Source organism: Lepidochelys olivacea, assembly GCF_965140295.1.
Source record: "Lepidochelys olivacea isolate rLepOli2 genome assembly, chromosome: 8".
In the NCBI taxonomy this organism is placed as follows: Eukaryota; Metazoa; Chordata; order Testudines; family Cheloniidae; genus Lepidochelys; species Lepidochelys olivacea.
This window is the reverse complement of record NC_140418.1, coordinates 52,849,677-52,877,397: the sequence shown is the minus strand read 5'-3', so window position 1 is coordinate 52,877,397 and position 27,721 is coordinate 52,849,677. Positions and strand designations below refer to the sequence as shown.

Here is a 27,721-nt window from a genome sequence, read left to right as displayed (position 1 = left end):
CAGGCTCGTAAGCTTAACTTCAGTACCAGGCAAACTGCTTGAAACTATAGTAAAGAACAGAATGATCAGACATACAGATGAACATGATTTGTTGGAGAAGAGTCAACATGGTTTTTGTAAAGGGAAATCATGCCTCACCAATCTGTTAGAATTCTTTGAGGAAGTCAACAAACATGTGGACAAGGATGATCCAGTGGATATAATGTACTTGGACTTCAGAAAGCCTTGGACAAAGTCCCTCACCAAAGGCTCTTAAGCAAAGCAAGCGGTCATGGAATAAGAGGGAAGATCCTCTCATGGGTCAGTAACTGGTTAAAAGCTAGAAAACAAAGTGTAGGAATAAATGGTCAGTTTTCACAGTGGAGAGAAGTAAATAGTGGGGTCCTCAAGGGATCTGTACTGGGACCAGTGCTGGTCAACATAGTCATAAATGATTTGGAAAAAGGGATAAACAGTGAGGTAACAAAGTTTGCAGTTGATTCAAAATTACTCACGATAGTTAAGTCCAAAGCTGACTGCAAAGCGATCTCACAAAACTGGGTGACTGGGCAACAACATGGCAGATGAAATTCAATGTTGATAAATGTAAAGTAATGCACACTGGGAAACATAATCCCAGCGCTACATACAAAATGATGGGGGTCTAAATGTGCTGCTACTCAAGACAGAGATCTTGGAGTCCTTGTGCATAATTCTCTGAAAACATCTGCTCAGTGTGCAGCAGCAGACAAAAAAGCTAATAGACTGTCAGGAACCGTTAGGAAAGGGATAGATAGTAAGACAGAAAATACCATAATGCCACAATATAAATCCATGATACACCCACACACCTTGAGTACTGCATGCAGTTCTCAGCCCATCTCAAAAAACCACAAGCATATTATCATTGGAAAAATACAGAGAAGGGCAACAAAACTGATGAGGGGTATGAAACAGCTTCCAGGTGAGGAGACATTAAAAAGAATTGAACAGTTCACCTTAGCAAAAAGAACAGGAGGACTTGTGGCACCTTAGAGACTAACAAATTTATTTGAGCATAAGCTTTCGTGGGCTAAAACCCACTTCTTCGGATGCATCTAAGTCTCTTAGTCACCTTAGTCTCTAAGGTGCCACAAGTACTCCTGTTCTTTTTGTGGATACAGACTAACACGGCTGCTACTCTGAAACTCAGCTTAGCAAGGACCCAACTCGTGGAGGCTATGATTGAGGTCTATAATCAGGAATGATGTGGAGAAAAAGGGTTATTTATCCTTTCACATGAACCATTCATTCATCCAATTAAATGCATGGCGGCAAATTTAAAACAGACATAAGAAAGTACTTCTTCACACAACACATAGTCAACCTGTGGAACTCATTGCCAGGGGAACTTGTGAAGGCCAAAGGTATAACCAGGTTAAAAAAACAATTAGATAATGTGATGAATGATAGGTCCATCAATGGCTACCTAGCCAAGATAGTCAGGGACACAACCCCATGCTCAAGAACAGACCTGAAACAGACTTTTGATTCACCAAAAATTCAGGAACATTTCACATTTGGTTCACCAAAAACTGAATTTTTTTCCCCAATTTTTTGGAACTACCACCAAACCGAAATATCAGTTCTTCACCCTGCTCTACCCAGGGTCCCCTGCTTGGCTGAGGGGACTTGCAAGGAGAGATGTCACTTACTGCTTGTCCATTCATAGTGAGACCATGTCATTAATAGCTGTTTGGGGGGGGCCTATGTGACATGAGCTGCTAGACCCCACAGGGCAGGCGTTTGCATCATAAACACAAGTGGCCCCTTTGGACAATGCAGCACAGTGGACTGTGCACATTGATAAGCTGAGCAAGGCTGGAGACGGCATCATCCCTGTCACCCCCTCGAGGCAGTCTGGCCAGGGTAAAGCAGAGCAGGGTGCTCTGTGAAAGCTGTGTCTGAGTCCAGGACTCCCATCTCCAGGCCTGTCTGTCTAGCATCTCTCACCAGTACTAAATGCACAGGCAAAGACAAGCTGAGCTGAGTCTTCCTTTCCGTTAAATCAGCTGTTGCTTTAAGTAGGACAATAGCAGCGCCCATCATAACCAGCCTTTTCCATGCAACATGTCGAGATTGTAAAGAGCAGCAGCCCTTCAGCGGTGTGTAGCATTCTGGGAGCTAACTGGACTCAGGGTGCAGTTTGCAAGTCAGCCTGGGCACAAGGCAGTGGGCATCCCCCAGCAGGTCTCTGCCATGAAGCTGGACACCAAGCGTAATGCTTGGAAGAAGCCATTAAGCTGTGCGGGGGAGAACTTTGCAGCCACTCCACTGCCTTGCCCTGACACTAACAGCTGCCAGCACAAATGGTTCTAACTCTTAGCCATGAGCACTTCGCTGCTAAAACAACCCATGAAAAAGGCAGCTCAGGGACTGTCCCCTGCAGCTGGCTGGGAGATGCTTGGAGCTGAACTTGGGGTATTTCACTCTCAAAGCAGCCCTCCTTTCCCCTCGGCCCTTCCCACTTGATGGAAGAGGGGACCAGCTGGTGGGGAGGGGAGGACCCCTTAGATTTATAGATAATTCTCACAGGCACCCTGGGGAAATCAGGGTGAAAGGCGACAGAGGCAGCAGCAGCCCTGCTAATGACGAGGACCCACCCCATCTATCAATCACAGGGCCGGGGAGGGGCAGTGACGGACATGAATAGTGTCTGGGGCACACAGCCCCTGGCAGACGTTCTCTCTGGATACAGGGCAGCCAGCATGTCCACGGGCTTTGCGCAGATGTGCCAAGAGCTTAACACGATGCTCCCATGGGAGGCTTCCCTTGTGGCCTCTGGCAAAACCTAAATTCTGGGGGAGCAGTGTGTAGGGGTGGTGTTGCAAAGGGGAGATTGAGGCATTTGCTTTCTCCATTTCATCAGGATGATTTCCCCACTGGCAGAAGGAGGGCAGGTGGAAACAGGCTTAGATTAAATACCTTTTGCTGGAAAGGCTGATACTTTATCCCCAACCCATACAGAGGGTATTGATGGTACGGTACAGGGTTCAACAGGTGTACAGTTATGTTGCGGGTTGGGGAAAACCTCCTGGCAGCTAATGGGCATAACAGCCTTCATTCAGGATCCATGCAAGAAGCACGTCCACTGCTTTATGGAGTGAGCTAGCTGAAACAATATGAGTCACTGCACAGCCACAGGCAACTTTCCAGGCTGCTCAGGAATCTGAGTTATGTGGGCGGAGGGTTTCACTGGGGCGGAGTGTAAATGCAGAGGGCTGGGTGGGTGAGGTTTATGTGCATCTGAGAAAGAAAGAGAGAGAGAAGCACACAGAGAAAGCAGCAAGGGAGCCTCAGAGAATCAGGGAAGTGTGACCCTGGTGAAAAGCGTAGGGAGAGCTTTTGGGCTAAGTGCTGGCTGGAAAGTGGCTTGGAACGGTGAGCAAAGAAATTGTCTCCTGAAGAACAGAAACTGTTTGATTCCTGCTGTGTTCAGGGAAACAGGACGCTATGATTTTCCCAAGGCTACAGAGGGAGTTGGTGGCAGAGCAGAGAACCAAACCCAGAACACCTGAGCCCCAGGCCTGTGCCTTAACCACATGGCGACCCTTCCTTCCCCGAGGAGGGGGACCTCCTGTGCTGCTTTGAGTGCGTGGGTGGGGGCGGGCACTAGACAGAGCCCCCAGGAGGTGGGGAGCAGAGAGAGAGATGGGAAAAGGGACACAGGTGGGGAGTAAGGATTTAAAGAAGAAACAAGAGTGAGAGAAAGGGGCAGGTGGAGAGAGAGGAAGGGAGAGGGGGAAAGACTCTCCACTGCTTGTCCCTCCCATCTGCCTTCTTCCCACAGCCACCAGTGGCCCTTGGCTCCCAAACAGGCCCTAAGCAGGTGTGAGGCACAGAGTGAAGGAACCAGGTCCCCCTTCCCCCCATACCACCCAGAGCCAGCGCACCCTGCTTCCTGTGGTACATCTGGGTCTCCCCTACCCCCACCTGAGCAAAGTGAAGATGTCAAGAAAAAAGGCTCCAAATCGGATTGACACCCATTGCCCCCCTTAATAAAGTTTATTATCAGCCGGTCTCTAATCCTTTTAAATCCCCCACAGCGGGGGGAGGGCCAGGATTAAAGGAGGCCGGCGTAATCCCAATGAATTTGTTACAGGAGGATTTAGCCAGCGCCAGGGGAGCAGATGGCCCGGGACCAGCTCTGGAAAACAACCATTTTCCTTAATGATTTGTAACAAGGATAAAAGGGCAGGAGAAATGGGGCCAGCAGCTCTGGGGAGAGGTGGGGCATGGGGAGAAGGGGGCCACAGTGCAAACAAGAGGAGGCAACATCAGTTCATTCAATCCCTTAGAAAACAAACCAAGACAGTCAAAGCCCCAGCAAGATGCACAGTGGGGAGGGAGGACATGCTGCCTGCCCCAACCTCCACGCTCAGCATCCCGGGAAGAAGCACACGCCCATCCCTGGAGAGAGGGTACTAACAGCACCTGGTGACAACAGTGCCCAGCATGCCCACAGGGAGATGGGGAAAATGGTTTCTGGTGTTTCCTCACCCTACATCCAGGCCTCCCCCCCCACACACACACCCCATTTGGGGCAAGGGCATTTGATTGCCCTGACAGTGCTGCAGAGGAGTCCATACGCCAGGGCAGAGCCCCCTCTCAGGTGCCGCTCTGAAGCGAACTGTTGAAAGGGACCAGAGGCGGCCAGCCCGGAGGGAGGGGTAGAGAGAACTCCTCTACTTCCCTCCACCACAGCTCCAGGAGCAGGGGCAAGCTTCCCCCACCCCACTAAGGTGCCTCACCACAACCTGCAGGACTCACGCTAGGGTGGGCGGGTGGCTCAGGCTAGGAAGCCCCATCAGGCTCTGGCCTGTGCTGACAGTAGTGACATGAATTGTCCATCAGGAGCTGAATGGAGCCCCACCAGCTCAACGGACACAGGGCCACGAACAGCAGGCAACCAGGTGTGGCCCTGACAGCCCCCTAAAGTAGAATCAAGCTGGCGACAGGTGAATGGCTCCATAACCCATTAATAATCCTCTCCTCTTTCTCAGTCCCTACTCATCAAGGACCAAAGACACCTGCGTGCTAGTCTCATATTCAGGAGAACCACCTGCAACAGCCAACCTACTGCTCCAATATCAGGGCAGCACTGCGAGCACCTGGCAGCCAGGGAGACCAACTAGAAACGGCCAGGTGAGGTGCCTGTGCTTAGTTCAGTGCTGCTGGGATGCTAAGGGCTGGAGAGCAATGGGCATCCGAGTGCCTTGGGCTAGTCTCCAGCCAACCAGGATGGAACTCTGAAAACAGCTGAGCCATCCTCTCTCTGCCAGGCCAGGCTAAGTGATGCAAAGCTTCTGCTGGATTCAAACCAGGCAACAGGGAGGGAAAGGAAGGCTATTCCTGGCCCTTCCCAGGTGGAGTTGGTGCATGGGGGAAATAGGACTTTAAATTCCTTTGGGACAGAACATGGCAGAGGGGAGCAGAGCGGGGGCGGGGGGGTGGGAATCAAAGGCTATGCTCCTTGTAAAATGGTTGCTACTTTAGATGACAAATGATGCAGTGTGGTGCCTGGCTTCGAGCGAAGGCTTGGGTATGGAGGGCCGATGCACTGGAGGATCCTGCACAGACAGAGGAGATGTAGGGATGTGCATGGATTTCTTTTGACAGAGGGGAATCAGAAGTCTTTCCTCAGATCCCCACCCCCAAGCCAAGAACGTGGTCAGTAGCACACATGCACTAGGGATGCAAAAAGAGGTGGTCAGAGGGCCAGGAGGGGGCTAGTGGAAGGAGGCCAGGAACAGGAGGCACAAGGAGAGGTTAGGTGGAGAAGAGATGAGTAAAAATGGCATGAAGGAAAAGTGGGCTGGTCCCTAGCCCACTGAGCTCCTTGGCTGGCCCCACTGGAGTTCAGCAGAGAGGGTCACGCCCTGTGTTGCTGTTCTGCATCACAGCAGTTCAGACCCACACTCAACACACTTTAGACACACGTGATCCAACAAAGCAGAACATTTATTAGCAAAAATAATTTATTCCATTAACACAAGCAGCCACCGCGTTCAGAGACCCCAGTTCCTTCTGCCGCAGCAGCCTGGCACCGGGAACAGAGCACAAACCAACCACCACTTTGAAAGTGAAGAAAATGAAACCAAACCAACCTCTTGTGACAAAACTACAGAAAAATGTTTCTCCTCCTCCCATCCTGGAGCAGAGCGTTCCACAGATCTCAGCCTGGGGGCAACACACTGAGGTACAGGTCTAGGTTGGGGCAAGCCACTCTGCCCCTTACAGCAGACTGGCTGAGATAGATAATGATGCAGCACCCCTCTCCCTTCCCAAAGGAATCTATTCTCTCCAGTGACACACAAAGACCCATAATGTCAGGCAACATGGAAGGGCATGTGTGACCCCATCATGTGATGTCAGAATTCCTTTGAGTGGCTATTTTCCATTCACAGACACCAGCTCATCAAGGACCAGGCATGCAGGAAGCCACTCCAGAGGGTTGAGGGATGCCCATTAGTAGCTCTGAGTGGGCTAGCATAGCTCCTCATGGGCACAGTCCTGGGAAGCTCAGATACATTCCAAGCCCCATCCAAAATCCAGCAGCCCAGCAAGCTGGTCCCCCAGCTCCAGCCTGTAGATGGCAAAAGGAAGGTAACCTAGTGAAAATCAGGGAGGAATCCACAGGTGATCTCAGAGCCAATGTTTTGTAGCTCAGGAGTCCAGATTTTTTTAAAAGGCACATTTAGGAAAGGAGCAAAGAACTCATCTATCCCACTCTGGGCTTTAGAAACATCCCAGCAGGCTTAGGTCAGATCCATCAGGACAGCACAAGCCCAGGGAAGGGAGAGCCACAGGAGCCTCACCACTCCCAAAAGCAAGTCCAGGCCTCACTGGAAGAAGCAGAGAGGCTCAGGGCAGGAGATGTTCTCAAGCACCAAGTAGGGGATGGGGAGAGTGATCATAGGTTGCTCCCCCCCATACCCCATATTCCAGGGCAGTCCCCATTTCCAGGCACCAGTCCCTCCCCTCCTCCTCCCCAGTTTTGGGATGCAAAAAGAAACAAACAAAAAAAGGGGGGGGGGGCGGAGATGATAAAAACCTAGCTCTTGTCCACAGGGGGGCAGGCTGGCTGTCACCCATTGTTGCTGTAGGAGCCCCGCCAGTGGTGGTGTAAGTACAGATCGGCTGCTAGCATTTTTACAGCTATCTGACCTGGTTAGATGCCACAGTGGCAGAAGCACAGGCAGCCTATCTACATTGGCTTTCCGGCTGGCAATGGAGCACAAAACCACAGCACAGACAAGGCCTTAGAGCAAACCCAGCAGGTCCTGTAGGGCAAGGTTTGCAAAGGTGACCAGTGATTTCAGATGTTAAACTGGACATGCCTTGAAAGGGGCGGGATTTTCAGCCTGTGACAGTCAGGCCCTTTCGAGGCTTCTCAAGCAGGCTGAACAAAATCCCTGGTCACTTTTGAAAAGCTTGGTCCTAACTTGTAACTAGTTGGATGCACCCTTTGAAGGAAGCCTACGGGTACCTGGGGTTACTTGGATGGTACCAGGAGCTATGTTCAGAACAATCAAAAAGAAATGCTCCTTCACCCACTGGGCAGCCAGCTTCTGGATCCCACCAGCCCAAAGGTCATTTGCACAGTGCTAGACAGTCCCCTGCCCTGCAGACCTCACTCAAAACAATGCACAAACCAAAGGACAGGATGGGAAGCCACAAAGAGCTGGCGAATGACTGGGGATAAGTTAAGCAACTCTTGCAGTGCCATGATTTGCATTAGGATTCCCTTTCCTCAGCTCAACGGTGACTCCAGTACAATGGGTTTCATAGAAAGCTTGAACAAAGTGACAAGCATCTGCAGGCCGGTGAGGTGCGCTAACACCAGGGGTCAGAGATCAAATGCTCCGGGCTGAGGGTGCTCACTATACAAGGATGTGGGCGGGGATATTCCCAGTACTGAACAAGCAGCCAGGTGCATCTGGGTGCTGGGATTGCGAGACCGAAACACAGCACCCAAATGCGTGGCCGGGAACCCTAATGGAGGCGCCCATACGTGCATGCTGAAGCGGGTGGGAACAGAGAGGGGTAATGGAGCAGCACAAGACTTCCTGGTATGTTCTATGGCTTTTTATTGTACAAGGGGAATTTGGCTCTAAGGCTGGCCCCACCCAGGGTGCCAAAAGGAAGAGTTCCAGTTTCCTCCCAGTTTCATAAACACTATAATATTGGGGGGGGGGGCAGACGGGAAAAGCTCCCCACCTCCTCCCACTTCTAATGTTAAAGCATGAGGATAGCAGCAAATCTGCCTGACAGGCTTCCAGAGAGACGAGCCGTTGGCCCGAGCATGTCCCCAGAAGGTGAAACACAGCACAGGCTGACACAGAACCCTGCCAGCACTAATACCCTCCTCCCCCACACCCATACTCAGGAGAAGGTGGGGACAGCCTCACCCACGTGACAGGCCAAGGTGGCACAGAATTAGATGCTCCAGCAGAACGCTCTGTGGTCAGACCAAGGGTCCATGTCCTTTCCCACCCACCTCTGTGCCCAAGCGTGCTCTGGGCTGCAGGGAGGCTGGATGTAACAGCTGTTCTCATTTAACACAGCGACTCCTCCCCTGCGAGCCCTGAACTTCAGAAGCCAGATGCCAATTGGTGAGTCTGACCCCTGTGGCCATTTCTCTCGGTCTCTCTCACGAATGCAGAGCCAGCATAGGAGGAACCCAAGAGTGTGGAGCAGGTGGTATTTCAAGATAGGATTGAGATGCATTAGTCTAAGGAGCGCAGTGGCTCGTGACACAAATAGTACATGGGGCAGGGGGGAGTGTTTCAGGTCAGGATTAAGGTGAACTGGCTTAACTCTGGCTACACAACTTCCTCAGCACCTGTCTGTGTTACGCATATCTCTAGCCAGTGGCACCGCAGTCCCTTATTTGGGGGGAGGGGAGGGTGTCACCTACACTGAGCATAGTGCAAGAGCACCTTGGGGTGAATGGATTAGTGATCCTGGCCTACAAGAGTGAAGGAATCATCTGGCAAAGGGAAAGTTCTGCACCCTCTGGGGCAGCCTGGGCGCTTGGGGCTGGATTCACCTTCACCATGGTGCAGCAGGAAACAGTACCAGGGCATGCAGCTGTGCTATTCCCTCTGCTAGCCTTGCACCCCGGGCTCTCACTGCTCCTGGAACTTAGGGGGCAGCCTCTGACAGATCAGGTTTTCACTCTTTCCCTGCCCTCCCGCTGCAACTCAGGATGAGAACTCGCAGAGCAGGACTGACACGTAGGCAGGAAAGCCCAGCTACTGCAGTGGCGACGGGTGTGCAAGCTCTCACAGCATCCCCTAACCCTGACCACGTCTAGAGGCAAGTGATGAGCATCGCATCTGAGCCCATTCAACCCTTTCCTTCTCTGCTGAGAGCACTAAGGGTGCAGTTACTGCTGGGGGCTTTCTGTGGCGGGGATCCCGCTGCGCTAGGAGCTGCATTCAACCCCCCTGCATGGAACAGCTGCCAGACGGCAATCGCCACTGAGCCAAGATGGACTAGCGATGGGGGCAGAGGCTGTGCAGTACCCCTACACCATCCTGGCCCCCTACTCAGTGGTACCAGTTGGTCCGTCTGACCGGTGGGAATTTGGAAAGGAGTCTGATCTAACTCTTGGCCCAACCGATCACAAAACACAAGCAGCATTAGTGACCCCACAGCGATCTGATCCTTCCACCGCCCAGTGCCTATATTAACTAAGCCTGGCTGTCCCAATTCCCCCTCCTCCCCCGCCCCAACTCTAGTGGTTTAACCCCAAAGGGCTAGTTCTACATGGTGAAAACTGATAGCGTAGCTGGAGCTGAAGTGCAGGCCTGGTGTGCGCTGAAGAGGTTTTGAACCCAGTTCAGAAAGAACAGGTCTGGCCACCTTCTACGCCGCAGCTCTAGCTCGCTTTCAGAGGGCTGGTAAGTTCCGCCCAGGGCAAATAAATCAGCCCAGAGAGACACGACTGATCAAAGGCAAACTGCTCACAGCCCCAGACCAGAAAGGAGGCCCCCAGTCCTTATTAATGGCTGAGCTACTGTAAGCAGGCAGGCAGCTAGAACTCCCCCCCACCTCTCCCAGTTCACTCCGTCCTCCAGCCCTCCACCCCGGCCCGAAAGCGGCTCCACTCGAGGTCTCTGAGGAGCTCGGGTGGCTTGGTAAGACTCTTGGATCCCTGAAGAACACCCTGCCACATCTATCTGATGGGCGGCCCCATGTCCATGTAGCCAGCAGTGGTGAGATCCAGAAACTGTCCAGCTGCACCCACTGCCCTAGCAACCCTCGTGGAGAAAGTCTGATGCTTCTCCAGCCACAGAGCCCCGGAAGGAATCGTTTGCACTTGCCCTGTACCATCACCCCCACCCTACCAGCGCCCCCGCCAGCCTCAAGCTGTGGGGAAGCCGGGGCGGCCCTTGCGGAGCCTCGTGCGCATGCGGAAGAAGGTGTACATGCCCAGCAGGCACATGGAGGAGAGGAAGTATAGGACGATGCACAGGCTGAGGTCCAGGCGGGAGAAGCCCACTCCCAGCATGCGGAACCAATGGTTCCTCCTCAGGGCGTCCCCTTCATTCTCCTCCAGGGCCCCGATGAGCTGCTTGGAGCCCCGCCCCCGCCGCCTCAAGCGCTCCCAGGCCGCGGCGTAGTCAAAGTCCTGGTGGCTGTCGTCCGCCAGCAGCAGCGGGATGGTGTCCCTCTTGCTCAGCCGCCACTGCTTGTTGGCCGCCACGGCTGCAGCCTTCAGGGCTTTGCTCTTGTAGTGCAGCTCACTAAAGTTGTCCAGGTCCACAATGTCCTCCTCCAGCTCCTGTGTCTTGGGGTTCATCCGGACGATGCTTGGTTTCCGTGGCCCTGAGGAGCCTCGTCTTTCCGAGCCACCCACCTCCATTCCCACCCCTGCGGCCTCTGGTTCCCCTGGTCTCCTTTCTTCTCCTTCGTCCTCCTCCCCTCTCCCATTATCGCCTCTCTCTTCCTCCTCCGCCTCTCCTCTCTCTTCCTCCTCCGCCTCTCCTCTCTCTTCCTCCTCCGCCTCTCCTCTCTCTTCCTCCTCCGCCTCTCCTCTCTCTTCCTCCTCCGCCTCTCCTCTCTCTTCCCCCTCCGCCTCTCCTCTCTCTTCCCCCTCCGCCTCTCCTCTCTCTTCCCCCTCACCCATGGCCCTCTCTCCGGCTCCCTCCTTTGCCTCCCGGCTGTGCCTGACCACCAGCACCATCTCAGGCTCTGTGTAGTCTAAGATGATGTTGGCCGGGGAGAAGTGGGCCTTGAGGAAGCGCAGCACGGCTGCCTCGTCCCACACGTGGCGCCTGTTGACCACGCCGTGACACAGAGGGCACAGGTCCGGGGGAGGCCACTGCAGCTTGGGGAATTCAGGGTCCTCCGTCTCGGTACCTGGATAAGTCAGATGGAACAAAGGCCTCAGATACAGTCCCACCAGAGGCTCCAGCAGCAGGACGATCCCAGTACAATAACCACAGCATTTAATACCCTCCCAATGAGCCCTGAAGGAAGGGGAGTAGCCTTTGTGCCTTACGGATCTTACAGACACACCCCAAACCTGCCCAAAGCCCTCCAACCTTAGCCTGCTCGCACCTTGCTAGTGTGAGACTCCCAGCAAGGAGCGCAGTTCCAGAGGGGTCTGCACATCACCCTGACTTGGAGGTCATGCACAACTCACCTGCAGGAGCAGCTCTGTTTGCTCACTTGCCCTTCAACCATCCTGGGGGTTAGGGAGCGGGCGTGTAAGAACCCCCAGCCTACCCTAGTGCCAAGAACAGGCTCTCGTAGCCGACAGCTGCAGCCCTTGGAAACTTGGGAGTCTCCTCTCCACCCCCTTGCCCCGCAAATGACCAACCAGAGCAGGGACAGTCACCCCACAATGGGACAAATGCCGGCAGGTTCCCCCAGGCTTCAATGGGCTCTGCCCTCTCCCTGGCAGAGAGTCCCTGGGTGTCAGCCTGGGCCACATCCTTGGGCCACGGGGGTTCCAGGTGAATGCTGTGAGCTGGAGTGGAGGGTGCTATGCCCCCCTGCCAGGGGAGGTTGCACCAACAAGCAGGAAGTCATTCCCCGCTTCCTTCCCCTGCCCAGCCACTCTCGCTCCCTCTTCCTTCTCAGCTGCCAGCTGCTTTCGTCCCAGCTCCCCTGAATTTTGCTCTACAGGGGGAGGGGCAGCATCTGCATGCGAATGGAGCATTTGGAGAATCATCTTGGGAGGAGGGTCCTCCCAGGGCACATGGCAGCTTTTAAAGCCCCCTGTGGGAAGCCGGATAAGATTTAACTGCTTCTCTGGGGCAGTCTCTGGCTCAGCACCACCAGCTGCCTGTTCCCTTCACCTCGGGGGTCTGCGATCCCTCCCCACGGCCTTCCACCAGACCCCTGCCAGGCTGCAGAGTTAACCCGTGGCTGCCCGCCTCCTGCTTTCAAAGGAGAAATGAATGAACAAAGCCGGCCCGTGGCGTGCAGGCAGAGCGCTCTCACAGCTCCCTGTGCCCCAGGCTTCGCCCTTCAGCCCAGCTTCCCCTGGGGTTATCAGCCTGTGAGGAGAGACGTCCCCTCACTGCGCAGTGGTGGCAGGGCAGACATGGCGTTATCGGGGAGCTGAGTCAGGCCCGGCCTGTGCTTTACAAGCTGGCTCACAAGGTTCATCTCAAATTCCAACCCCCCCTGCATTCAGCTGTCCCCATGACCCTGTCCCCCATCCCTCCTCAGATATGGCCAGAGGGTCTGGACTCCCTGCACTGGGGGCTAAATTCTCCCTCGGGCGCCTCGCACCCCTCCTTCCTTGGCCAACGCCAGACTCGCCAGCAGGACCCCCCCCCTTACCTGCCAGTCGAGCGTTGACCCTGTTGTGTCTTGACCAAAGCCAGAGGACTGCCTTGTCCACGCTTCTCACTTTGTCCATGGACTCCGCTGCCATGCCCTCAAAGTGCTGAGCGCACTCCCGGCAGCCAAAGAAGGACCAGACGTAGCCGCGCATAGCGCCAAGGACCTCGAGGGGGCCTGGAGGGGGAGGCGAGACAGCTCAGCTGGGGAAACCCTGGCACGCTCGGCTGGGGAAACCCTGGCAACTCAGAGAGGCACTGCGCCTGCCAGGTTCTTGCCAGAGTGCTAGCAATCCAAGGCCAGGTGGGTCCACGGGACCAGCCAGCTCAGGATCACAGCACCACGGAGCAGGGGGCCTCAGCTACACTGAGAGGGCTTTGTGGGGCCCAGCATGGGGCTTCCAGTGGAGTGAGACACGCTTAGAGCATTCAGCCCCACCTGCACTGGGAGGTGTTGGCACAGCACCATGGGACACCATGGCACCATGAGCCAGGCTGGGCAAGGGGATCCTGAGGGAGACCAGCAGAGATGCCAAAGGCTGGCTCGGCAGTCGGACTTGTATGTCCTGTTTAAGACACATCCCCTGTGACCCAGCAGGCCCTGGGGCTAGTGTTCAGCTGTCACTAGAGAGCCACACTACAGAAGAGCTAGATACTATTGTTGCTAGCTGTTGTCTGGTGCTCCCTGAGCCAGAGGGGCTGGCTGAGCTGAGACAGCAGCACCCTTGGCCCTGGGGCAGGAGAGAGCGCCATGCACAGCTGATTGACGATAAGGTGCTAAGATTCCACAAGGGAGCACGACCCCCTTAGCCGGCTGGGAAGCTCAGCACTCTGACCCACGCGTGGGAGAAGCGGCAGCCAGCCACCTGACATGAGAGCAGCAGAAGGTTCCTGCTGGGGGGATCCAGCAAGCCACAAGATACAGGCTTTAGATACAGGCGCTAGGCATGCAAGGTGGAGTGAGAGGAGATTGGGGCATTACAATGGGCCACCTAGTCTGGGGCTTACTGACGTCCTGGCTACGGGGGATGGACGGAAGGGCTTTCCCAACCAGGGAGTACAACCCTTCTAAAACCCCAGGACTGCCTTCAGCTTTCTGGCCTAAGCCTACCTACCCTCCCCCATCCCATGGAGCAGCAGCTCCCGGAAATTCTGAGCTACAGCCAAGGGGAGCTATCATGGTGATTCCCATACCCCTTTCTCTATGGTCAAGAGCTAGATCATCCGGCACATTCAAAGTGGGACATGCACAGGGTCACCTGTTTACCTGTGCCCAGCCTGCGGTACCTAGTCGCCTGCACTGTCAGGAGGTGGAAGAGGGTCCAGAGGGAGCAGGGGTAGCCTCGGAAATGAGGTTTGCTTCCCTGGCAACCCACCCATGTCATGTTGTTCGACAGCACTTCCGGGGCTTGACCCTGATGGGGAGAGAGACAGGCAGACAAAGAGTAAACCTCAGGGCTAACACGGGAGGGCAGAGGAGGGAGAGCAGAAGGGGACTGAGAGAAAAGGATAGGGGAAAGCAAACACGTGCACATGCAGCAGGGCTAAAGGGAAATCATCTCTAAGTGACCCACCTCTTTTCTGTTGGTCAAGACCCGCTCCAAGGCACTGTAGGGAATCCTTGATTCTCTCATGTTCCTCAGCCACCTGTCCACAGAGCGCAGGAAGTTCTGGACAAAGGGGCGGCCAGGAAAATACTGCGGCAAGAACAGAGAGAGGAGGAAATACATTTAACGACAAAAGCCTTGCTACCCATTATGGCCGACGTGAACCCAGGCGCGAGAGACATTTCTGCTTTGATTCCAAGGGACATTTTGAGACCTTTACTGAGCATGCAGGCTAATAGGACACAAATCATCCTACAGCGATAAAGTCAGGTTTTTAGCAATACTATCATGTTCCAATATGCCCTTTGCTAGCCTCTCCCAGGTGGGAAATGGGGCGAGACCTGGATTGTGGACAACTCTCGGCGACTGCAATGCCAGCCTCTCCCAGCAGTTGTCACTACAGGGAATGGTGCAGGTGCACTGGTTGTGGGGAGCTCACAGCTACGCTAGTCTCAGGCTGTCCAGCTTGGTATGAAGCCTCCCCCTGCAACAATCCAAGCAGCCAGCACTGGGAAGCCCTTTCATTTGTATTCAAGCTGCCACCATTGTGAATAAGTCAGTCCTGTGGGCCAAGAGCCAAGATCCAAATCTCGATCGTAACTCCAAATAGTCTCCGAGGGACACGAAAAGCTACTTTGACAATAAGTCAACACAAATCCGATTAGTATCAGCACTTTAAAACCGCAAGCGCTTCGGGGGGAGGGGAGGGGGGGGGAGAGCGAGTGATGGGGAGGGAGGGGGGGGAGAGCGAGTGATGGGGAGGGAGGGGGGGGGGAGACCCACCTCAGGGAGAAACACAAAGAGAGGAGACAGTGTAGGTGGGTAAAACCAGGAGCAGGGGACCCAGGAAAGTGCAGGGGGCATGAAAGAAAAAGGGTCTAGCCTCCATGGACATCCCGTTATGCTAGACAATAAATAAACACAGGGAACTGACATTTCTGATGGGGAGCCCCACCCCCAATCTCCTTTCAAAGGCTCCTGTGGGATACTGGAGATTTGGGGTGAAGTTTAACAGGTGACCCGTTTTAAAATAAAGGCTTCTCTCCCCGCAGGCCTACCCGTCTTTCGGAAACGTGAGATTTAAGGATCAGAGTCTGGACATGCAGAGAAGGAAAATTCCCTGCAACTGTCAGGAATGTGGGAATCCTGGTGACATTGCTCCGTCTAGTGGCCTAAATCTGAAAGAACACCTTGCACTGAGCACAAAACTGTTTCCTCTAGACTATGGTACACACCCAATCACCAGAGGAGGAGGCAGAAGGGAGAGAGGTTGCAAGAGAATCATTCCCCTCCCCATCTATACCTCCACACACACCCATTCCCCTTCCCCCCCCACCCCCCATTCCCCTCCCTACCCACACACCCATTCCCCTTCCCTCGCACCCACACCCCATTCCATCCACACACACCCACACCCCATTCCCCTCCCCATACACCCACACCCCATTCCATTCCCCTCCCCATCCACACCCGCATCCCATTCCATCCACACACACACACACCAATTCCCCTCCCCATCTATACCTTCACTCACACACACACACACACACACTCCTCTTCCCCTCCCCACCCACATCCCATCCCCCGCCCCCAACATCTCTGAGCTTTGCAGGGAGGGAGGGAGGGAAGTTGGTGAACTGGGTTCCTTGTGCTATTTCAGTCTTGGACTCTGTTCCCTGCATCTGAACAGCTTTGTCTCCTAATCTGGAGCTGACATTACCAGAGCTGCCTGACACCAAATGTATTTCACAGTATAGACTGGTCCCCTGAAGCTTTCAGAGCCTGGGGGACTGGTGTAGCAACCCCCGCACCCCTGATACACACACACACACACACACACACACAGCCGCCTTTCAGCTGTCTGAGGGTTGAACACAGCCTGCACTCTCCTGGGGGATTGTATTTTGAATGGGAAGGTGGCAGGGTGGGGTATTCATTTAACAAAACCTTCCGTGCTCAGGAAAATGAGGGAGACTGAGAGCAACAGCTAAAGCCAGGCTGCAAGCAGGCTAGGTGTTAAGCAGGCTTCAGCACAGCCATGCCAAAGCACCTCAGGCCTGACTCACATGGCCACTGGCTATTCTCGTCCTGCCCTCCTGACACACTCCTTCCAATGCACCTCAGTCCTGCCCCGCACCATCCCCTGCTAGTCTAACTTCTGGTCCCTTCACAGGCACAGCCTGCCAGTTTTGTTAATCAGGCAGCAGCTGGGCAATTAGGGAAAAAGTAATAAGGGTCAAAGCTGAGAACCCAAGACTCATTGCACTAGTGACCCACATTTAGATGAATAGATTTTAAGGCAACAAGGGACCATTACAACCATTTATCTGACCTCCTGCATAGCGCTGGCCACAGAACCACACCCAGCAATCTCTGCATCAAGCCCAGAACTTGAGTTTGAGCTAGAGCTTCTCCTTTAGAAACACACCCAGTCTCGATTTAAAGGCTTCAAAGTGATGGGGAATCTACCCTGTTCCCAGATAAGATGTTCCAGTGGTGAATCACGTTCATTTCCAGTCTGCATGTGTTTAGTTTCTGACCATTGGATCTCGTCAGCCCTTTTTCTGCTTCATTAAAGAACCATCTATGATCAGAAATGTCTTCCTCAGATAGGCACTAACTCCGGGGCTGGAGCACCCACGGGAAAAAAATGGCGGGTGCTGAGCACTCACTGGCAGCCCCACTACCAGCACCTCCCCCAGTGCCTCCTGCCCGCCGGGGGGCCCTGCCGATCAATGCTTCCCCCTCCCTTCCAGTGCCTACAACAGATCAGCTGTTTTGTGGCATCAGGAGGTGCTGGGGGGAGGAGTGAAGGCACAGAGCACTCAGGGGAGGAACTTGGTGGGGCGGGAAGAGGAGGGGTGGGGTGGAAAGAAGCAGGATGGGGATGGGGCCTTGTGGGAAGGGGTGGAGTGGGGGTAGGGCCTGGGTGGAGCCAGGGGGAGCATCCCCCTGCAGATTAGAAACTCGGCGCCTATGCTTCCTCATCTTTTAGACCAGGGGAGGGCAAACCACGGCCCACGGACCAGATTTGGACCATCAGGGCTTGCAATCCGGCTCGCGGGATTGCCAGCCCTGTGGTGCAGCGGGGCTAAGGCAGGCTCCCTGTCTGCCCTGGCCCCATGCCACTCCCAGAAACAGCCAGCACCACGTCCCTGCGGCCCCTGGGTCGGGGGAGAAGGGTTCTGTGCGCTGCCATCACCTGCAGGCACCGCCCCCTGCAGCTCCCATTGGCCAGGAACAGGGAACTGCAGCCAATGGGCGCTTCGAGGGTGGTACCCGCAGGCAAGGGCAGCACATGACAGAGCCGCCTGCCCCCCCCCACCCCCAGGAGCCACTACTGGACATGCTGGCCACTTCCAGAAGTCAGGGAGCCTTCCTTAGCCCTGCTGCACACCGCTGCCACTCCGTAGCCACTCGAGGTAAGTGGCGCCGGGCTGCACCTCAATCCCCAGCCTTGAGCCCCTCCCGCACTCTGCACCCCAACTCCCTGCCCCAGTCCTACATTCATGGCCCTGCATGCAATGTCCCCACCCAGATGTGGCCCTCGGGCCAGTAAGTTTGCCCACTCCTGTTTTAGACATGATCAAGTCATCTCTCAGCCCTCTCATGGAGAAACTAAGACTGAGCTTACATCTCTCACTATAAGGCACATCTTCTAGACCCTGAATTATTCCGGCAACTATTTTTGGAACCCTTTCCAGTGTTTCAAATCAAACCCAAGTTTCCAATGAAATGGACTCATGTGCAAGCCCAAGGAGTCCAGATGGAGACTGCACATTTAGAAGAGGTCCTTAGTGGTCCCTTGCTATAACAATCGCATTGCATCCCATGTGAGGAGAGTTCTTTCATCCTGTGGAAGAGGATTTCCAAAGGTAAGTTCTAGAGGATTGTATAGGAGACAATATACGGCCAGCAAGCCACATATCTGCCATAGCAAAGCAGAGGTCCCACGACACTTCAAAGCCACTCACTGCAGAGGGCATTGCTGTGTGTGTATTTACTGGTGCAGCCAATGCAGATGCTTAAGGTAGAGGTGGGAGCAGGAGGAAATAAGTTGCATCAAGGTGGGTGGGGGGAAGAACCAGCCACAGAGGTGCCATCTTGCTGGAGGTTCAGGGGGAAGTGGCTACAGTGAATGGCTGAGCATGGGTGGACGGGGTTTCCAAAGGTGTGGTTCATGTCTAGGCTCAATGTGATTGGCCACGTCACCAGCGAAGGTTTGGGAAGGGCACATATAATTTTCATGCCCAGCCCAGGGGACGATGCAATTCCTATTTCCCATTTATCTAAACAAAGGCCCCGTATTCACAACCAGGGCTCAAGCGGAGTTAGGGACTAGGGCCAAGCAGCCATAACTGAGGGGGTTTGTTAACGTTCGGCTCAGGCAGAGCTGCGCTCAAGCCAGCCAGAGTATCGTCACAAGGGCTGCTACGCAGGCTGGAATGCGGGATATGCAAACGGCATGGAGACAGGCTTCCCCAGAGCCCTGTTCAAGCAGAGCATGTGAGGGGATATGCCCAGCTTCATTCACTGAGGGATTCATTACCAGCCTGCCGCTCCTCCAATCCATCCGAAGGGGAGGCCCAGTGACTGCCACAGTGGCAAGTGAGGCCCCAGCAAAAGCCCCGCATCTGCTTTCAGCATGAGGGGGCTACGGACCGCCCAGGCCTTGCCTGGCTGATGACTCCTTAGCGCTCACCTTGGCCAGCACTGTCACAAAGTCTTTCAGGGCTCTCACACGCTCTCCTGTTAGGACAGAGAACCGGGCCACCTCTACCCGCAGGGCATAGTGCAGCGCAGACTCCAGGTCAGCCATGTACACCTTCGAGCTGGAGAATGGGGGAGAAAAACAAGGCGTTAACAACCGGCTGAGCCTGCCTGCAGAAAGGGAGTCCTTCGCCCCTGCTCCAGTGAGGGACCTCAGCCGTATCCCTCCAGGATCCGCCTGGGAGGAGGAGACCTCTCATTACAGCTGCGAGTCCTGGCCCCTTCTCCCACAAGGGGATGACAGAATTCAGTCATGACCTGCAGTCTGGCTTCATCCCCAGAGAGGCCAAGGTTAACTCAGTCTCCAGCTTCATTCAGTCCTCAGAGGGCCCTCCGCATGGCGCTCACCCCAGTGGGGCTAGGGTTGAAGGTGCCTGCTCTCTTTATTTTGCAGCAGCAAGAGAAGCAACAATGGTTGTGTTTTACACCACTCCTCCGGTCCCCACGTCACAGCAACACCAACAGCAAAGGGCCTGCCAATCCACAGCTAAAGCAAAGGAGGGACAGCGTGCAGATAGAAACGGTGGGGGGGGGGAAGAATACACCAGAACCCCAACACGGTACAGACACCAGCAGGATGCGCCCCACCACAGAGCCTGCAAACCTCCTCTGGGGGGAGAAAGGCAATGACCTCTTCCTTCCTGCAGCAGGGCAGGGGAACACCTCCAGCGTCCCTGGCCAGCGAGGTGGGCTAGGGGGAAGGGATGGGGCAAGGAGCAAGCAGCATGACCACATCTCTTCCTGCCGCTGACCCAGCTCACAGCCTCACCCTCCAAGCATAAGCCCCCTGCAGTTCCTGGGGAGCAGCAGCCCAGACCTACCAGTGCCAAGGCCCTTATGCTAAACTCAAACAGCAGCATCCTGGGGCACAGGGAGCCTGTCCCTCATTGTGGGGCTCTGGGGAGAGTCACCTCAGTATTTGGGCTTTGGTCATAACTTACTGCAGAGTGAAGCAGAGCCCTGGAACCATCTCAGCTACTTACAGAGCCCCACTAAGACCGGTTATCACCTCCACCCTCTCCTGGCTTCCCTGTGCCCCAGACTGTCCCAGACACAGGTGATCCTGTGTCTCAGCAACCCCTGGGTGGCCATCATCTTCATCTGTCCCAATGCCAATGCTCCCCAGAGCCAGGGAATCCAGGACAAGAGCCGCTTGTTCTGGATTCAATCTCCAGTTCATACCGGCACCTCAGTAATGACTGAACTCAGAGCCAGGTTCTTCACTGCTCTCCACTGACCTGGGGTGCGAGATCACAAGCTGCCACCGTGGCCTGCGAGCACTTTCTCCAGTCACCCTGCCCTGCGTCACCTCTCCTGCACTGCATTGTCTCTAGTCCCACCCAGCAGGGTAAAACAGGTGAGGCTTGCAGCACGGCCTGGATGTTGACCGGCCTCAGCTCTGCTGAACGGGGTATGCGTCCAAGAGCAAGTTCCAGAGCAGAAGGTCCCTCTGGAGAAAGCCCCAGCCCCCAGCTCCCACCCTTTCAAACCAGGGGGCCGTCAGCTCCACCGATCACCCCTGTAATGTAAGGGAAGGTGAGGACGACACTCTAGGATTTCATAGGCCAATGCCTGAAGGTCCACTCATAAAAGGCAGACAGTGCAGGCCATGGGAGCACAGCTGCTTCACACGCCCTTGGGACCCAGCATTAATAAGCAGCAGGCCCATCCCATGCTAACTTCAGTGTCTGAATGGTGCCACCCCACACAGAGCACAGCGCGTGGATCTCACCGCCAAGGGACAACTGCACAGAAAAGGGCAGGAAAGGCCCAGCCCCTCTCACCAGATGGCAAGAAGCTGTTGCTGTCTGAGCATCCAGGAGCAGCTGAGAGCAACGAACGAACCCCTGCCCCAAACTGCAATATGGTACCCACGCTCCTCCGGCTCTGCCACTTTGGCCAATTGCTTGCCCCGGCCTTGGCATCATATCCATCATTTCACGCCTACCAAGCTACCCTCCTCCGACTGCCCGTCCCTCTGCTCCCCTTGTCTACACATGCTCCTGCTAGCCAGGCCTTCTGGAGCCTCCCACAGGAAGCATCAAGTTCCCAATGCCGGTCATAATGCTGGAGGCCCAGAGCTTACTCAGCCAAGGGAATGGAGCGGGGGTGCGTGGACTGACAGGAGAGTGGGACCTGCTCACCGGTCTGCAGGCCTCCGCGGGGTGAGGGTCGACTTGATCGGCGTGTCTGGCGCGCTGGTCGGCGCGTAGGGGCCTCGCGTGACCCCAGGCAGCCTCCGTAGGAAGTAGGTGTAGAAGGATCGTGCCTCCATTTTCCTGTAGGGAAGGAAATGGGAACACGTGATAGAAGCCTCTTCCACTTGCACAGGGGGTCACCTTTTCACCCCCATTAACCTTTCTATCACCACGAACACAGCTGCCTGCGCCCCTGAGGTATGTCACACGCAGGCAGGAGGCCAGACATCTCCTTGGGGATGGGAGTGGAGTTCCTGGCATAACAATGTGCGCTGTGCCCATCTGCTTCCATATACACCGGCAGGCCCCACATGCCCAGGGGGTCTCCTCGGGTGGGAGAGTAGCTGCACAGTTCGCGGTGTGGCCCCAGGGCGCCCCCAGCTGGTAGTGGCCTCGCTTGAATCACTAGCTCCCTGCTCCAGCTGCCTAGAAAGGGGACGAGGTTCTGTCCCTGACAGGGGCAGAGACATGCAGATAAGCCAGGCCTGGAAGGGGAGGGGTTTGCCTCCTTGGTCTGGAACTGCTACCTCTGGCGCTTCCCACTCCCTGTGCTCAGCCCACGCGCCCCTCCCTACTGCTCCCTTTGCCTCTTTCATCCATCCGCAGCTATGCCCCTCTGCTCGGCCCAGCCAAGCTCCCTGAGCACCCTGCCTGGTCTCCTTCCTAACATACAGCCAGACCAGTCCTGCTGCCATCAGCCTGAGCCTGCTCCACACAGCCCCACTCCTCTCTTGGGACTGCCCTCTCTGCAGGGCAGGGTCTCTGCTCTCCGCTCCTCCCACCACCTCTACAGACACATTCTCAACAGCCATCAGCATGTGCCCTGAAGCGTCTGACAAGGCAGAGCCAGCACCTCCTCTGACTGCCAAGACTAGGGACCCACTGGCTGCAGTGAGCGTCCCTAACGGGCCTCTGGCCGGGGGAAGGGAGAGCACTGGAAACCAAACCATCTATATAAAGAGAACTCAGGTTCTGACTGGGCACCGCGTGCGTTCCAGGCCAGCTGGCATGAGGAAGGGCATGGCTCTCATGGGGATGGGCAGCCCCAGTTCACGCAGCCATTCCCCCAGCTTCTCTCTATCCCTTGCAGCCTCTTCCTCGCCCTTCTGTGGGGAAATCCCCAGTTCTGCCAGTGTGGGTTTTACCCTCTTGGAATCAGTAACGCCCTTTAACCTGAGAGCTGGGGGTACGGATGCACTGGGATCTCTGCAGGATAAACCCAGCCTGGCAGCCAGGGGACTGTGGGAGGTTTTGCTGTCTCACAGGACAGCTTGGCAAGATGGAGGGAGCAGGGGGTGGAATGCAGGACTCCCTACTTAACCCACACAGAATGAGCAAAGCTGTCAGGCTCTGAGAGAGGCAGCGGCAGGAAAGCCCAGGAGAGCCAACAGCGAGAAGCCATCGCTTTCCGCTCTTTTTTCACAGCCCGATGTTTGCCCGCAAGCAGATGGTGGAGAGACAGCATCGTCACAAGCAATTTTCCCCTCCACCAGCTCCGCGGCAAGGAAACAATGACTCTGCTCTTGGGTGAAGCTGGCATCATCAGAGAGCAGCCCTCCTCCCGTCAACCTGGCTCACTCCGTCCCCCGCATGCCAAGCAGCACAGACAAGCTTTGCAAATGCCATGCTTCCCACTAGGAAAGACTCCCTGCTTGGCTATTACCCAGGCAAGCAACCCCTCTCCACGACCCTTCCTAGGGAAGCCACAAGTGTCTGTTTGCCCCCTTGCCCCACCACACTCTTCCCTGAACTGCCAGCCTGACATCAATCATCCATCGAGGGTGTGAAGACACCATCTGGCTGCTGTTACACGTGCCATTCAGGAGCAGGAACCCATGAGAGGGGCTGAGTCCCGGTGCTATTGTTCTCTGCCAGCATTTCAGAACCAGCCATTGTCTGGTTCCTAATGAACTTTTCCGCAATTAGAAAACCAAGAGGGAGGAGTGGAGTGGCTGACTGAGGCGGGGAGAAGGTCAGGGACAACTTGACTCCCTGCCAGATTTGCAAAGTCCACTGATGTATTCCCCAGCCAGCAAGACACCTGCAGGCTGGGCTGAGTTTAGAGGGGCTTTCAGCCGTTTGTAGCTGTAGCTTGTGGGGTAGTCTGGGGAGGAAAGCCACACACAGCATCACAAAGCCACATCCAGTGTCTCAACAAGGGGGAGCAGCCCAGAACAGGCAGGGAAGTTTGGAGATGGGCAGCTCCTGGACAGGATTCACACCCCATCCCTTAGGGAAGGGTCTCATGGAGTTTAGCAGAGAACAATATTCTCTCGATAGACTATTTCGAGCCAGAACTCTCCGGCCAGGATAGGAGAGGAGCTGCCATAAAACCCTATGGGTTTTATCCCTATCAAACTCCACAAGATCTCTCTCTAAGGGCCATGGGTAGGGGAATCCGCGCACAAGCACCGAGGTTCACACTCCCAGCTTCAGTGCAGCTAATTCCCTCCATCATCAGCCCCACAGTGCCAGGATTCATCCTCCCACTGCTTAGGTACAGGGGGATCCACCACCACGTCTGGGTCGCAGCAGGGAAGGACTCACACAGGGATGCGGCTGAAGGTCCCATTGTTGATGAGCAGGAAGCCGGAAGGGAAGGCAGTCACGCCATACTTCTTCACTAGCTCCTCCTCGCTGCTCAGCACTCTCCGGACAGCGACGTTCTCGTACTGCAGCATGTCCAGTGTCACCTGCAAGGCAGCACGCTCCATGGGTTAGGCTAACTATGGAACAGAACGTCCCAGGGCCAAGCCCGCTTACAGCGGCTCTCTCCTCTGGGGGGTGGCATGGGACGCTCATGGCTGCTCCAGCCTCCACCAGCAGGAGTCGGGACACAGCACTGAGGGAACACTTTACGCCTCCCAAACCATTGTACAAACATGGCCTGACCCTCACAACAGCCCCGAGAGGTGGAGAAGTAGGATCTCCATTTTACAGACAGGGAAGGTGAGTCACAGGGAGACTCAGTGACTGGCCCAGGTCAGTGGCAGAGCCAGGGCTAAGTTAAAAAAGGTGAACTTTCCCTGAATGAATGATGCCAGGGATTCCTGGCTCCCAGCTCTGTGCTTGACCCGCCAGACCATGCAGTTCTGGCTACAAGAAAGCTCACCACTACTTGAGCCTTAGCCTCACCTAACTGCAGCGCGTGGCACTTGATGGCTATGGAAACTGGAAGGGATATAAAGAGTCAAGGAACAATTAACATCTTTGTATACGAACTCCTGAGGAGCCCAGGGCGAGAAGCAGAACTCGCCTCTCCACCCATCTACTCGGACTGTAAGCTCTTTGGAGAAAGGGTCATCTTTTCACTACATGTACATACAGCACATAATGGGGCCTGGTGACATGATGGGATTAAAATAGATCATTGTTGCGGCCACTGTTACACAGTTGCAACAAATCTTGTACAAAATGTGTCATGTGAGGTGTCAATGGAAAAGTTATGGCTTGCTGAATATGATTATCCTGTTTGTATGCATGTATCATTTTGGTGTCTGAAGTTATGAATACTGACTATGTACCAGTATTTTAAATGTGTTTGCTCCTGTGGAAACACCCACAAGGTTGTTAGTTTACATCCAGTCTGGTCAGCACATTGTGAATGGACTAGTCAAGTTGATGGCCCACTGAAGGACACTTGCCTCACACAACAGGCCATAGAAGAAGCTGAGGATGCATCAGCCAGAATATGGGTAATGGCTGCTCTGACTCATTGAAGCATGCAAGGACATGTGACTTGCTCCTGTGACCCTGAACTTCATCTTGTGCCTGGACTTTTCCACAAACTAAGACTGAGAGTTTTCCCTCCACATGGGAGAAAGTATAAATAACCCTGGTAGCCTCTCCCATTTGCCTCTTTGCTACTCTGAACTATGGACTTACACTAACAGAAGCATTCCAACCAATGGACTGAGGACCTTCCAATCTTTTGGATGTTACCAGAGACTTTATAAGCCAGAGTTTATTCCATCCCTGCTACAAACCTGATCCAAGAACTTTGCAATGAGTGTATGTATTTGATTCCTTTGACCATTTTTACTCTCACCCCTTTCTTTTCTCTTATAAATAAACCATTAGATATTAGATACTAAAGATTTGGCTACAGCTTGATTATTGGGTAAGATCTGAGTTATAAATTGACTTGGGTATGAGACTGGTCCTTTGGGATCAGAAGAACCCTTTGGTTGATTAAACTGGTTTTAAATAACCATTCATCATAAAGCCTAGTGTCTGGTGGTGAAACAAGGGCTGGGATACCTAAGGAGGCTGCATTTCTGGCTTCTGGTTAACTAGTGTGGTGAGACAGAAGTTTACTTTTGTTACTGGTTGGTATATCTTATGGAAGAATAACCACCAGTTTAGGAGTGAGTCTGGCCCATTTCTCAGCAGTTTGTCCTGAATCCGGCATCCTCAGCTGTGACCCACTGAGGCACGGTGACAGGCCACAACCCAACCTGATGCTACAGGAATACAAATACTGAACCAAACAACAATGCCCACCTCTCTTCCCACAAAGGAGTCGTTCGCTTCGAAGATCAGTGCCAGGTACATGACATTGTTTGTTTGAAAGAACCCACGGATCTCCTCTACGCTACAGGAGGAAACAATGAGGCATTCTCAGTGACATGGAGTAAGCAGGTGAATGCGCCAGCCCCAGCAGCTCCCTGCCAGCACAGCACACAGCAGCTTGGCAAAGGGTTGGGTGTTTGCCCTTCTAGCACACAGCTGAACCCAGCTGGATTTGTTGCCCAGGTAGGTGGCCGAGATCAGCTCTGCTTATCCACTGTTCAATTCACATGGAGCTTGCCGGCCTGGTTTTCTGCTTCACTTCACTGGCTCTATGGTAATCTGCCAGGGTCAGCCAAGGAACAGGAGATGGGAGACTGTTTGTGGAAGGACTTGAGGTTAGAACCCTATCTAATGTGAAAGCCAGCATTGAGACTAGAGCCAGACCGGTTTAATCAGGACACAGATCGGGTCACATTAGAGACAGCCTGAACCCTAACTCTGAGCCCAACACTCCTGCTCTTGGGTAGTGGGGTTTAAAATGAAACCCCCAATTTCCCCTGTGGGGCATCAGACGGTGGGGAGAGCCGGAACATGAGGTTGGAATGCTGGAGTTTGGCTGGGGTTCATTTCCCCATCCACACCTGTGGCATTTGATTAACTCTGCCTGTGGCTTTGCAGTTTTTACTTGGGGGGGGGAGGATAAGTGCCTACAGAGCATCAAGAGGTGCAGTAAATCCACCTTTGCCGAGGAGCAGCGCTGTGCATGGCACAGAGTTTGAAGCCGGGAGAGAGCAGGGGTACAGAGACGCATCTTTGGAAGCAGGGGGCCTTGCTGGGGTGCAGCCTGGAATGCTCAGACAGCGGGGAGGAGAGGGTAGACAGACACCTGCAGCGTGGTGTCTAGCACCTGGTCAGGGGCTATCCTCCTGCTCCTCCATTGAAATGTGGATGGGGATGGCTGGTGGGCAGTGCAGCTCAAACCCTTTTGTTTTGTCCAGCCCAGCCAGGCCCAGCCCAGATGACTCAGACCCAGGAAGAGCCAGGTCAGTCCCCTTCACAGGCACAGAGGAGAGCGCAAGGATGTGGTTACCTCTGGAAGGGGTGTGTGTGTGTGCTCACAGACTTCCCCCGGCAATCACCAGATGCAGATCTGAGGAGTTTCCTTTTCATCGCTGATCTGCAAGCTGCCTGTCTGGCTTCACAGATCCATTTCTCTCTCCTGGTTTAACACCTTTCTCCACTGCCACCAGCATTAACAGGTTGTAGCCACAGGGGCTTTCCAGCGGGTGCCCCGCACTGAACTGTACAGCAGAGTCCTGGCTGCTCTCTAGGTCTGGCAGGTAAGGCTAAACGCTCCCGGATCTTACGCTAAACGGGCAGGACTCAAGCCAGGGCTTTCAGTCAGGGAGGAGCCAGAGGGCAGCAGTGACTCCAGGTTGCAGGGCAACTTTAGGATCTAAGGACATGGAGGAAGACCAGGGACAGCAGTGGGCACGGCACCTCTGTGCCACCAGCCATTCCGCCCCCCAGCCATGACGTGGACCATCAACTACCCCAGACACGTGCAGCCCAGGGGAAAGAACCCAGCCTCCTGCTCCAAACGCTCACGGGGCATCTGTTTGCTGTGGGCAACACTAGGGCTCATCTGCCCTTCCCAGGCCGTCAGCAGATCTCATTCGATACAGCAGAGGCCACCGACATGTCCCCCATACAAGCAATACAGGGCATGTCCTTCCCCCGGTGACGAATAGGAACAACCTCCACAGCAGAGTCGTAGTTACATGCAGCTGTGTTAGATACGAATCATGGGAAA

The 27,721-nt window shown here is 54.6% G+C and overlaps 1 protein-coding gene across 1 annotated transcript in view; it reads right to left on the bottom strand.

The window, feature by feature from the left end:
- Positions 1–5,960: 5,960 nt before the first annotated feature.
- QSOX1 (quiescin sulfhydryl oxidase 1) overlaps positions 5,961–27,721 on the bottom strand; it is a 39,482-nt gene continuing 17,721 nt past the window's right edge. Inside the window, exons 5-12 of the mRNA XM_084637051.1 lie at positions 25,900–25,990; positions 23,944–24,089; positions 21,343–21,477; positions 19,131–19,260; positions 14,396–14,518; positions 14,089–14,236; positions 12,823–12,999; positions 5,961–11,388 (exon numbers count right to left, since the gene is read on the bottom strand). Coding sequence (XP_084493177.1) covers positions 10,391–11,388; positions 12,823–12,999; positions 14,089–14,236; positions 14,396–14,518; positions 19,131–19,260; positions 21,343–21,477; positions 23,944–24,089; positions 25,900–25,990 — 1,948 coding nt within the window. The 3' untranslated portion in view covers positions 5,961–10,390. The remainder of the gene's footprint in view (positions 11,389–12,822; positions 13,000–14,088; positions 14,237–14,395; positions 14,519–19,130; positions 19,261–21,342; positions 21,478–23,943; positions 24,090–25,899; positions 25,991–27,721) is intronic.